Raw genomic sequence first — 12,813 nt, forward strand, 5'->3', positions numbered from 1 at the left:
AAATATACCCACAAAGAAGAAAATTCAACTCCTGCAGGACAACCAGACCAGAGAGTCTCACCAGAGGATGTGTCGGATTGCTCAGCAGACATTCCTCAACCCCAGAGTTAGACAGCCCAACCAGAGACTGTCACCTAAGGGCGTCTTGGATTGCTAGCAGGCATTTCTCAACCCGCCAACCAGCGGACCACTGGTGGTCCGTGAGGTCCGAAAGGTTGGCAACCGCTGCTCTAGACTCTAGAGGTAAACAGCCAGACCAGGGATCATCACCTGAGGATGGTTTAGATCAGGGGTGGGCGAACTTTTTGACTCAAGGGCCACAATGCGTTCTTAAACTGGACCGGAGGGCCGGAACAAAAGCATGGATGGAGTGTTTGTGTGAACTAATATAAATTCAAAGTAAACATCATTACATAAAAGGGTACGGTCTTTTTTTTTTTTTTTTTTTTAGTTTTATTCATTTCAAACGGGCCAGATCCGGCCCGCGGGCCGTAGTTTGCCCACGACTGGTTTAGATTGTCCCACGGGTGTTTCTCAACCCTCGATAATTAAACATACGCTGTGCCCTGAATCTAACGTCCTGGAGGCTGTTCCTGCTTAACCAACCACAAGCTCAGTGCACACCAGGACAGAAATGACCTTTCCTATAACCCTTTGTCCAAAATAGAAATACTAATTAAAGCAACCACAGGGGCTGACCTACCCACCTCCCTGTCGAAGCACTGAATGAAACAAGTTCAGTAGGCCATTTCACTTCACTGTCAAGGCAGGCTAGGCCGCCATTCCAGTGGTCAGCACCCAGTTGGAGTACCCTATAAAATAGATCCTCCATCCAGTTGAGACACAGGTGAATAAACCTTAGATAAGCTGCCACTGCCAACTGCTTCACCAGTGTCTATACCAGGCCAAGAGGGAGTTCTTTTAAGAGAGTCCCATCTGGTCTGGCTGGTGTGGCTCAGTGGTTGCATGTCGCCCTGTGAACCAGGAGGTCATGGTTCAATTCCTGGTCTCCTGACTGGGTTTCTTAGGGCTTGATCCCCAGTAGGGGCATGCGGGAGGCAGCTGATCAATGATTCTCTCTCATCATTGATGTTTCTATCTCTCTCCCTCTCCCTTCTCTGAAATCAATAAAAATATATTTGCAAAAGTATCAGTAATGACTGTAAGTGACAAAAAGAACTGCAAAAGGCATGGTTATAGATCTGATTATATGCAATTGATAAAGAAATTTGCTCTTCTCTGTAACATAATATTTTAAGATACCAAATAGAACCCCTCCTGGAACCCCCCAATCTGAGATGAATACCTCTTCCCTGTGCTCTGGCTTCCTGTGCATACCCCACTGGTAGCACTTTTTACATGGAAAAAACTGTCTATCCTTCATTTATCTTTATTTCCAGTACCTGGCTCACCTGGGCTTGATGCTGCCTCTTCCAGTAGCTAGTTGGGTGACATTGAGCAAATCATTTACTTTATCACAATCCCCATTTTTCCCAGGGAGGTTGGACCAGATAATCCTTGAAATTTGCTTCCATTCTGAAATGAATGCTTCTGTGAAGAGGAAAAAGCAGCAAAATAGTCTTAAAAATAGGTGAATGTGTTATGACATAGAATGCACCTCCCATTACTCTTCCTTTTCTTCTCTTTAGAGGTTGCTTTCTTCTGAGAAGGTCTCTGATAAGAACCATTCTCTCCCCAAACCCTGCTGGGGCAAGGACATGAGGCTCCTCTTTGACCAGTTCATGAAGAAATGTGAAGATGGCTCCTGGATACATTTGCCTTCATATGAGTATATAGCAACTCAAAGGAGTCAAGACTTCCCAACCTTTATTCATGGTAGGAACAGCAAGCAATTCTCCCATAAAGAATATTTAAATATTGTCCTGGCTGGTGTTGCTCAGTTGCTTAAGCATCCTCCCATGCACCAAAAGGTCATCGGTTTGATTCCTGGGCTGTGCAGGAAGCAGCTGATCAATGTTTTTCTCTCACATAAATATTTCTCAATATATATCTCCCCCCCCCACCCCACCTCTCTTTTCCTCCCTCTCTAAAATCAATAAAAACATTTTTAAAAAGAATATTTAAATATCAAATATAAAACTAAGAAGAGATTGAAGCACTAGTTACCACTTGGAAAGGGGAGGCGTGTAATGCAGGGGTTTCTATAGTCTCCAGTTTTACAGACCAGAAACCTCAATGAATTTTGCAGTTTGTGGGAAGGCATAAAGCCTTTTGCCTGGAATAAGACTGCCTCCCACTGGCATCCTCATCACCGTTAGCAGGAGTGAACAAAAGACCCCAGAGAGCCTCCCCCTTCCCACAGCCTCAGCACTTCTCTGTGATGGCATCTTTCTCATACGTGTTTCTCATGTGCCCATCCAGCTTATTTCCCTACAGCCTCGGAGCTTATAAACAAAGAAAAACTGTCACAGGGCCGGCTCTTCACCAAAAGCTTTGAGGATGGCCTGGGCTTTGAATATGTGATGTTCTATAATGATGCTGAGAAAAGGATAGTTTGTGTGTTTCAAGGAGGTCCTCACCTGCAAGGAATGCCTGGGTAAGAGTGCCAGCCTAGAAATGTGGGTCTGAAGGAGTGTTATTTGACACTGTCCCTGTGTGTTCATGGACTAGAATGAAGGCATTAAAATGGTGATGTAGAGACATTTGTTGACATGGAAAGATGTTTATAATAAATCACAAAAGGCCCTAACCGGTTTGGCTCAGTGGATAGAGCGTCGGCCTGCGGACTAAAGGGTCCCAGGTTCGATTCCGGTCAAGGGCATGTACCTTGGTTGCGGGCACATCCCCAGTAGGGGGTGTACAGGAGGCAGCTGATCGATGTTTCTCTCTCATCGATGTTTCTAACTCTCTATCCCTCTCCCTTCCTCTCTGTGAAAAAAATCAATAAAATGTATTAAAAAAATAAATAAATAAATCACAAAAGCATAGGAGACATAAGCCAACAGTATGATTTGAGAGAGTATCATTGGCATGTTAACAGTGGCTTTGTCACTAGAGGGCCTCATAATTTTTTATTTATTTTTCGTTTTCTTTTGTTTACCTACATTTCCTAAATTTTTACACAATGATGTGTATAGTTAGTTAAATGCAAACATCAATTTTCTAAATGATATTTTAACGTTTTGCTTGCTTGTGATCTGATTACCTGGTTTATTATAAGTACTACACCATTATGGTATGAACACAGTAAAGTTGGGGACATGGATATTTGACGTTCAGTACACTGAGCATGGACAAAGTGGACCTTTCTTAAGCAAATTATGTGGAGATGCTTGGATAATCCCCCCCACTCCCACCCCCAACCCCCACCGGCTAAGGGACTCTCTCTTTTCAGACTTTTTTGAAACACTTCTCTTTTCCTCTTATTATAACTAGATTTTTTCACGGAGGTGCCATTGCAACCATGATTGATGCTACTGTTGGTATGAATGCGATTGTATCTGGGGGAATTGTCATGACTGCCAATCTCAACATCAATTTTAAAAGGTAAATTCATGAGTATTCTCTACTACTTAGGTGTCATAGGTCAGGTTTACCAGCAACAGAGCCTGAGACAAAGATGTATGTGCAAATAATTATTAAGGTGGTGCTCCCAGAAGAAAGCTAGCAAGGCAGTGGGAGACACAGGACAGGGAAGGGGAAGAAGCCAACCAAGGTTGAGCTCACGGTCCCAAAAAGGGGAGCAGCAGCCTGATCACACATGGAACTTTGGAGTGAAACATGTGCCTCAGAATTGCCCCTACCTCAGGCAAGGGAACTAGAGACTTCACATCTCACACGTCAATCATAGGCTAAGTCATAGGGAAATCCTACACTGGGGACCATAAATTCCCAGGCATGTCTCATCGTGAGCAGTAAATGAATCAATCCATGTAAACTCCTAGGAGAGTATCTGGCCACATAACAAGTACTCAGTAAATGTTAGCGGCTTATTATTATTTGTAACGTTGTTATCATTACTTTTACTTCTAGCAACAAGGCACATCTGTGACAGGGCAAGGAATAGCTACTAAGATCCCTGATTCCTATTCATGGAGAATAGTGCTAAAGGTCAGAAAAATATTAGACTGTTCCACATGCGCCATGATGAGAGGGATGACCTCACTGCTATAGATGTTTTAGGTACTGTGGACCTCTTCAAATTATGAAGTCTTTCAACCCATAAACATGGCATATCTTTCCATTTATTTGTATTTTTAATTTCTTTCAGCATTGTTTTGCAATTTTCAGTGTACAAGTTTTTGGCCTCCTTGGTTAAATTGATTCCTAAGTATGTTAGTTTTGATGCTATTATAAATGAAATCGATTTTTTAAATTCCCTTTTCAGATTGTTCATTGTTAATGTATAGAAATGCAGCTGATTTTTTTGTGTTGATTTTATATCCTGCAACTTTTCTGAATTCATTTATTAGTTCTAACAGTTTTTTGTGGAATCTTTGGGGTTTTCTACATACTAGATCATGTCATCTGTGAATAGAGATAATGTACTTCTTCCTTTTCAATTTGGATGCCTTTTTTCCTTGCCTAATTGCTCTGGCTGGGACTTACAGTACAATGTTGAATAGAAATAGCAAAAGTGGGCATACTTATCTTTTTCCTCATCTTAGAGGAAAAGCATTCAGTGTTTCACCATTGAGTGTGGTGATGTTAGCTGTGGGCTTTTCATATATGGCCTTTACTATGTTAATTTAATTCCTCATGCTTAGCACATTAAGATAAACTTATTAAGATAAATAGACAAAGCAGCTAATGATTAGTGGTGGCTAGCAGCTGCAAGATCAATATCTCAGCATTTCTATAACCCATCCATGGCATATTGGTTGGGAAGCACTGGATTAGGCTTTTCATGCAACATGGCAGACAAGAAATTTCAAAGGACATTTCCCTTTCCTAACAATTAGATCCTGTGTCAAATTCACAAGGAAACAAACCACCATAAGTGAGAATCAGCAAGAAACAATGAGTAACATATTTAGATCCTCAGGGACTTAAGGTATGATAATCAGATACACAATATAACAGAACTGTGTATGAGGTGTTTAAAGAAATAAAAGATGAAATCACAAAAAGAGAACGCAACAAGAAATTATAAAATTATTAAGCAGATTTGCCACAGAAATTAAAATTTTTAGAAATGAAAATGTAATTGTTTAAAAACAAGCACCCCCTCAGTTGATAGGTTAAAGGGCTATTTAAACACATCTGAAAGTGAACAGAAATATAGAATTGAAGAAATTACCCTGAATCCAGCACAAAGAAAAAAAAAGAGATGGAAAATATAAAATAGAGGTTAAGCTATAGAGGACAGATGAAAATTTATGTGATCTATTCAGAGTCCTTGAAGAAGAGTGGAGAGAATGGAAGGGATCCAGTATTTGGAGAGAGAATGGATGAACATATTCTCAAACTAAAGAAAATCATGAGCCCACAGACACAGAAAGCACAACATATATCAAGCAAAATGAATAAAAATAAATTCATATCTAGATATATTACAGAGAAGTTAAAGAAGATGAAGGCAAAGAAATCTTTAAAAACAAGAGATACATGGGTATCCATAACAGAGCAGTCTTGTTTCTTAGAAGCAAGAGGGCACCATTGCACTGGCAATAAGCTCATCAGTAGCAATAGCGGAAGTCAGAAGACCAGCCTCTTTAGGGAATGTTTATCTAGGGTGGTCACACCACTGACATCAGGTGTCATACACTTAATCATCTCTGAATGTTACAAAAATCTGATAAAAACGGATTTTTTCCCCTTTTTTTCTTTTTTCTACAGACCTATCCCCCTTTGTTCTATTGTTTTGATAAATAGCCAACTTGATAAAATTGAAGGAAGGAAACTGCTTGTGTCCTGTAATGTTCAAAGCGTTGATGAGAAGATCCTATATACAGAGGCAACAAGTAAGGAGCTGCCACTCCCTTTTTTTCGTTTGGTTTAGTTTAGTTTGGTTTGGGTACTTTTCCTTTGGGGGGTTTGTTTGAGTGAGGGGTTTTTCTGGGTCTATTTTTGTTGTTGTTTTGTTGACTGTTGGTTTTGTTTTGTTTTTTTGCTTTGGTTTTATAAGCCATACATGCCCAGAAATTTTTAATTTCCTGTCATTCAAAGAATAAGTTAAAGGTATTCCATACACATGCCAGTAGGGAGCTATTTGCCAACATTTATCAAAATTACAGCATCATATATATAGCCTTTGACCCATTTCCAGGACTTAATCCCACAAGTGTACTAACTTGTGCAAAATTACAATGTATGCGGTTGCTCTAGGGTCCCAGTAATTGTGTTGTTTATGCAGCATTATTTGGAATAGCACAAGATTTGGCAAAACACATATCCATAGATAGGGACTGATTAAAAAGATAACAGGTCATCCATAAACTATATTGCCTGTGTCATAAAAAAGTACTGGGCCCTGGCTGGGTGGCTCAGTTGCATGGAGTGTCCTCCCAAGCACCAGAAGGTTTTCTTATTTTACATGAGAAAAGAAATCGCAACATATTACTAGTGTCTTGGAGATGCAGATCTCTTCCTTCCAGGATCTCTATAGCAGTCTGTTAGAAATGCTCACATAGAGATGCTCCCCAACCGCATCCTGGAGCACAGCGCAACTCCCCGCTCTCACCTTTGCAGATGGGGGACCCTTGAAGCCTCACTTTTATTCACTTCAGATTTAGACAAATTAATTTAGATATCCAGTGCTTTTTGTTTGTTTATATTTTTTCTTGTAAGGAATCCCAGATGCAGAGGTTTGGAAATATATATTTCTACTTTAGGATACACAGTCATCATTGGTACATGAATGATCATCTCATTTATTCATTCACTAATGTATCTGTTTTTTAATTGAATAATAAACACCCTGGAACCTACCATCAAACAAGAACCAGAATCTTAATAGTTTATCCCTGCCCAATTACTTTTCCTCATCTCATTCTCCTGCATTTCCTCCAGAAGTAACTCTGGTCTAGAATTTTGGGGATTTTATTCCTTTGTACCTTATTATTTTTTTTAAAATCAAGAATATAGGTGTAACTAAGGAATATATTGTTTAGTGTTTGCTTTTGAACTTGGTAGGAAAATTTTGTGCTGCATGTGCTTGTTTGGGATTTAATATTTTGTCACTCAGCTTCATGGTCCTGAGGTCCACCCATGATGCTGGCTATGTAGTTTGCCCGTTTTTGCTGCTGTATAGTGCCCCACTGTGTCACAATGGATTTATTCCTCTTCTGATGGTGGGCCTCTGACTATTATGAATGGGGCTGCTACAGACATTCTTGGTCATGTCTGCTGGTGGTGTGCATGGGCCAGCTCTTGGCATGAACTGAGGAGTAGTATTTCTGGGTTGTAGAGTATGAGAGTGTTCAGTTCTACAGGGGAATGTCAGATTGTTTTCTAAAGTGGTGCCAGTTTACACTCCCACCAGCAATATATGAGATTCTGTTGATCCCTATCTTCTCTAGCAGTTGGTAAAATCAGACTTCTGGATTTTTGCCAATCAAATGGTTATAAAATTGTATCTTAGTGTGATTTTGATTTGTATTTCTTTGATCACATATGGAGTTGAGCATCTCTTCATATATTTATTGACCATATTTGTTTCCCATTCTGTGGCATTCCTGTTTGTTCAGCCTCTTTTATTGTGTGTTTTTTTTTCTCATTTTTTCTGGTTTATATTTATGATGTTATATTAAACTAATCTTTTTACTGGATACATAAACTGCATATATTTCCTTTTAGTATGTAAGTTGTCCTATTTTCTTTAAGAAGTATTTTTTCTGAACAAGAGTTTTTCATGTTAATATAGTCACATTTATTAACTTTTTTCCTTGATGGTTAATGCTTTTTGTGTCTTGTTTAAGAAATTCATTTACCCCCTAAAGATCAGCTATTTGCAGGAATGTTGGATGAAAGGAGCAGGAGGAAGACCATGAATAATTTGAATCCGTAATCAGTTTAAAAACTCCATTCCAGGCTGTGGTTTATACTTCCTATCTTACGAAATCTTTCAGTATCCTAAAGGTACCAGATGGCCCAGTTGTAATTGTACTTCTTTTCACTTCCCTGACTCTCTCTAATGAAAGTGGTAATGAACCATGAAATGACCAAGTGGTAGAGGATCTGGTTTCCTAGGGAAGATAATACAGTATTGATATCATCAAAAGTTGATTCATAATTTTGCTGAAAAATGAGAGATAGACTGAAGGTACAAATATGAATCTAAATGCCTTTCTTTGAATACATATTTCTACTTAGAGAAGTCTCATGAGGTTGAAGTCAGTTGACTTATAATCATCTTCTGGTTTTTTGTTTGTTCATTTAGGCTTATTTGTAAAGCTGAATCCTGAAAAAGAGTTTGACATAAAAGAGCTTGTGTTGAAATCTGCTCCACCTGCTTAAGGCTCTCTGCTTAAGGCTGTGTTCCCCAGTCCTGCTCTGCTCGCCCACTGTGAGCCCCTATACGGTGAAGCCTGCTGACACTGCCTTTATGAACAGTCTTCTGAATGCAACTCCAGGAGCTCCATTTCCACCTTCTAAACTTCCTAACACAGAAGCACTTCCTATGAGAGTATCAGCAATGTTAGAATTGCTGTGTCCTTAGAATAAGTGGCTTTCCTGCAATTTGAACGGACTCCTTAAGGTGATATCTGTAAACTTGAAAATTCCAGAAAACCAAATGAAGGAGCAAATATGTGCATGCATATTTGCATGTGTGTCTAATGTGTGCATGCATGTATTCATGATTTGTAAATTTCAAAGCTAATTTTGTTGTATCTAAAATCTTTTTGAGCTGGCCAGCATGGTTGAGCATCGACCTATGAACAAGAAGGTCATAGTTTGAATCCCGATTAGGGCACATGCCTGGGTTGCGGGTTCAATCCCCAGTGTGGGGCATGCAGGAGGCAGCCAATCAATGATTCTCTCTCATCATTGATGTTTCTATCTCCCTCTCCCTTCCTCTCTGAAATCAATAAAAATATATTTGAAAAATAAAATCTTTTTAACTATAGTAGGAAACACAACTAGTTCCTATAGGAATAGATTTCTCAGTTCGGTTCTCTTGGATTCTAAGGATAACACCACTGTGCCATCTTTAATATAAGTGGTGCAGTTGTGTCTTTCCAACAGCATAGTTTCTCATCACTGGAAGGGGCCTCGTTTTGTTTCCTGTGTGTCTTAATCTATTCAGCTGCTATAACAAAATACCACAGACTGGGGAGATTATAAACAACAGAAACTTAATGCTCATGGTTCTGGAGGCTGGAAAGTCCAAGATCAAAGCATCAGCATGGCCACCTTCTGCTGGGGGCTTGCTTCCAGGTTCATAGCTGGCGCCTTCTCACTGTGTCCTCATATGCAGGAAGGGGTGGGGCTAGGGATCTCTCTGGATCCTCTTTTATGAGGGCACTAATCCCATTCATGAGGGCTCCATCCTCATTAGTTAAGAATCTCCCAAAGGCCCCACCTATTAGCACCATCACATTGGACATTAGGGTTTCAACATAAGAATTTGGGGGGCGGGGGGAAGAACACAAACATTCAGACCATAGCATTAGGCTGCCATAACAAAGTATCACTAACTGGATGCTTCAAACAACAGAAACACATGGTCTCACAATTGTGGAGACCAGAAGTCCAAAACCAAGGCGTCATCGAGGCCATGCTCTGAAGGCACCAGGAAGGAACTGTTCTGAGCCTCTCTCCCAACTGCTGGTAGCCTCAGGCCTCCCTTGGCTTGTAGACACAGCGTGCCTCATTTTATGGTGTTTCACGCTATTGCGCTTTACAGATACGTTTTTACTCACTGAAAGTTTATGACAATCCTGTGTCAAGCAATTCTCATAGGCACCATTTTTCTAACAGCATTTACTCAGCATTAGTCTCTGTGTCACTTTTTTTTTTTAATCCGCACCTGAGGATATTTTTTTCCCATAGATTGTTTTAGAATGGAGGGGAGGAAGGAGAGAGAGAGAGAGAGAGAAACATCGCTGTGAAAGAGACATCAATTAGTTGCCTCCTGCACACGCCCCAACTGGGGCCAGGGATTGAACCCCCAACCCTTTGTTCTAAGGGCTGACACTCTAACCACTGAGCAAAACATGCTAGGGCTCTGTGTCACATTTTGATAATTCCCACACCATTTCACACTTTTCCTTATTATATTTTATAGCAATCTTTGTGTTACTATTGTCATTGCTTTAGGGTGCTGTGAACTCTGGCTAAAGAAGATGGTGAACTTAATAAATGTGTGTTCTGACTGCTCCACTGACTGGCCATTCCCCCATCTCTCTCCCTCTCCTCAGGCCTCCCTATTCCATGAGACAGCAATATCAAAATTATGCCAATTAATAACCCTACAATGGCCTTGAAGTGTTCAAATGAAAGGAAGAGTCATGTCTCTTTAAATCAAAAGCTAGAAATTATTGAGGTTAGTGAGGAACGCATGTTGAAAGCCAAGATACACTGAAAGCCTATACCAAACAGCCATGTTGTGAAATCAGAGGAAGTTTTTGAAGGAAATTAAAAGTTGCTGCTCCAGTGAACACACGAATGATGAGAAAGCAAAATAGCCTTATCGCTGATGTGGAGAAAGTTTTAGTGGTCTGGGTAGATCAGACTGAGAGGGTTGTGTGGGCCCACACTAGGTGTCTACTCCTTTGCAGACCCTAGTAACCAGGTGGTGAGGGCTGTTCCCTCCCACTGTGTTCCAGGTGCCCACCCACACCTGCCAAGGTGCCTGCAAGCCAAGCCTTCAGCCACAACATTCCCTTAAGTCAAAACCTAATAAAAAAAACAAACACAAACCTAATCCAGAACAAGGCCCCCTGCAACAAGAGTCCCAAGAGCATAAGAGCAACCAAGAAAGTGATTTCCTTTGTTTAGGGCAGCGGTTCTCAACCTGTGGGTCACCACCCTTTGGGGGTGGAATGACCCTTTCACAGGGGTCGCCTAAGACCATCGGAAAACATATATAATTACATATTGTTTTTGTGATTAATCACTATGCTTTAATTATGTTCAATTTGTAACAATGAAATTGGGGGTCACCACAACATGAGGAACTGTATTAAAGGGTTGCGGCACTAGGAAGGTTGAGAACAACTGGTTTAGGGGATTAAATGGTCCAAATTTCACACCCTTGCAGTGGCCGTACTCATTCTGGCCAATGACCTATTCCCAGCTGTGACTGACAGACAAGGACCTTCCTGGGGTCACCCCAACATTACTGGGCATGCGTTTGTTCTCCCTATCTGTCCCTTCTCCCAGTGATCTGCAGGGAATAGATCGGTGGCTCCCTGGGGAGTGGAAAGCTTTAGCTTCCTGGTGAAGCTGTCCAAATGACATGTCTATAATAATTGGCCTTCCCTTTGCTCCTTTCCTGTTATTAATAACTAGGTTAATTACAATGGTATCACATTGTTTCTGAGTATGTATATCCACACCAGGGTATGACTGTGGAGTGTGTGAGTATGTGATTGTGTGTGAATGCATATATGAGTGTGTGTGGCCATGCATAGTATATTTGTGAGCGTATGCATTGCACGCGCCCGTGTGTGCACATGTGCACCTGTGCATGCATTATGAGAATCAGGTAACTCTGGAGCTGCACCTGCCAGAGGTGGGGCAGGGAAGCAAGTCACTGGCGTCCTCAATGTCCAGGAGCCAGGCCAGTACAGCCTAACAGAAGGCACCGGGAGGGAGCAAGACTTTCTCTGCACCAAGGAACTCTACACCTGAGCAGGTACGCCACTGTTCTTTGCTGACAGGGCCACCAACGCACAGTGGTGATGCCATGTGCCCAGTGCCCAGCCGTGGGCAGAAGACCTTACCTCCAAGGAGGCCATATCTCCCAGACTCCCCTGCCCAGCTAAAGGCCAGCGGCCAGAGCCTCAGGGAGGAAATGCCTCCCGCCGCCAGTGTGTTCTTTCTCTGTCCTCATGGACAGAGCCTAAGGCAGACCCCCAGAGCCAGATACCCCTGAACAGCTCGGCTTCCAAGAAGGAATCCATGGCCAAGTAGTTTAATAGGGAACTTAATCTTGCCATGCCGCTCACAGAATGGAATGCTAAAATTGCCCTCCTTCCTCAGAGGTATGAAGACAGAGTCCTACCAGCTCCCAGGGAGGAAGAACTGGTTTTTCATATGCTAACCATTCCGGCCTGTGCTTGGGGTTCTGGGAACTCTTGCGAAAGATAAGAAGGATTTTGAAAGAAAAGGGGTCCCTCCACCCCATCTCAGTGGAAGTCTGAGGATTGTCTAGGGAGCCAGGAAGTGAAGAAGGGTGACTATAGGGCAGGTAGCAGGGAAATTTGCCCCAAAAAGGAGAGGGCTCCTTGCTTGGGAAGCACAGAGGGGGGCTGGAGGTAGAAGAGCCCTGGGTGGCTCCTCTGTGTGGAACAAGGTTCAGAAACTCCTCCAGGAGCCACCTGGGAGCTAAGCCATCACCTAGCAAGCATCTCCCTCCACCTGCTAGACCTGGAGGTGGTGCTCCCAGGGCCTGATGAGGACTTGCCTTCACAGGCCCTCAACGCACCTACTCCTCCTGTGACTCAGCAGCAAGACTGATGCACCATCAGGGCCACGGGACCTGGGCCTGCACCCATCTGATTATCTTATGTGGACATATGCTCCACTCCCAGGATGCCCACGGCCCTGAGGAAAGGGAACAAGGGTCACCTTTCTAGGAAGGCTCGTGAGCTTGGTCCTTGACCTTGTTTACAGTTAGTAACACCTGGTTTCAGAGTTCTCAGGGGCTAAAGGGGCTCAGGATATCATGGGGGCAGGTGGTCATCA

General features: G+C 42.1%; 1 protein-coding gene across 1 annotated transcript; it reads left to right on the forward strand.

The window, feature by feature from the left end:
• Window positions 1-1,647: 1,647 nt before the first annotated feature.
• On the forward strand, window positions 1,648-8,943 carry LOC102427328 (acyl-coenzyme A thioesterase THEM4-like). The gene is made up of 5 exons (XM_006108889.3): window positions 1,648-1,836; window positions 2,383-2,557; window positions 3,397-3,507; window positions 5,800-5,924; window positions 8,342-8,943. Exons 1-5 carry the CDS (start codon window positions 1,719-1,721, stop codon window positions 8,416-8,418), a joined length of 606 nt encoding a protein of 201 aa, XP_006108951.1. The 5' UTR covers window positions 1,648-1,718; the 3' UTR covers window positions 8,419-8,943.
• The last annotated feature ends 3,870 nt before the right edge of the window (window positions 8,944-12,813 follow it).

The sequence above is a fragment of the Myotis lucifugus genome, unplaced genomic scaffold, assembly GCF_000147115.1.
Source record: "Myotis lucifugus unplaced genomic scaffold, Myoluc2.0 scaffold_4172, whole genome shotgun sequence".
NCBI classification, from domain to species: Eukaryota; Metazoa; Chordata; class Mammalia; order Chiroptera; family Vespertilionidae; genus Myotis; species Myotis lucifugus.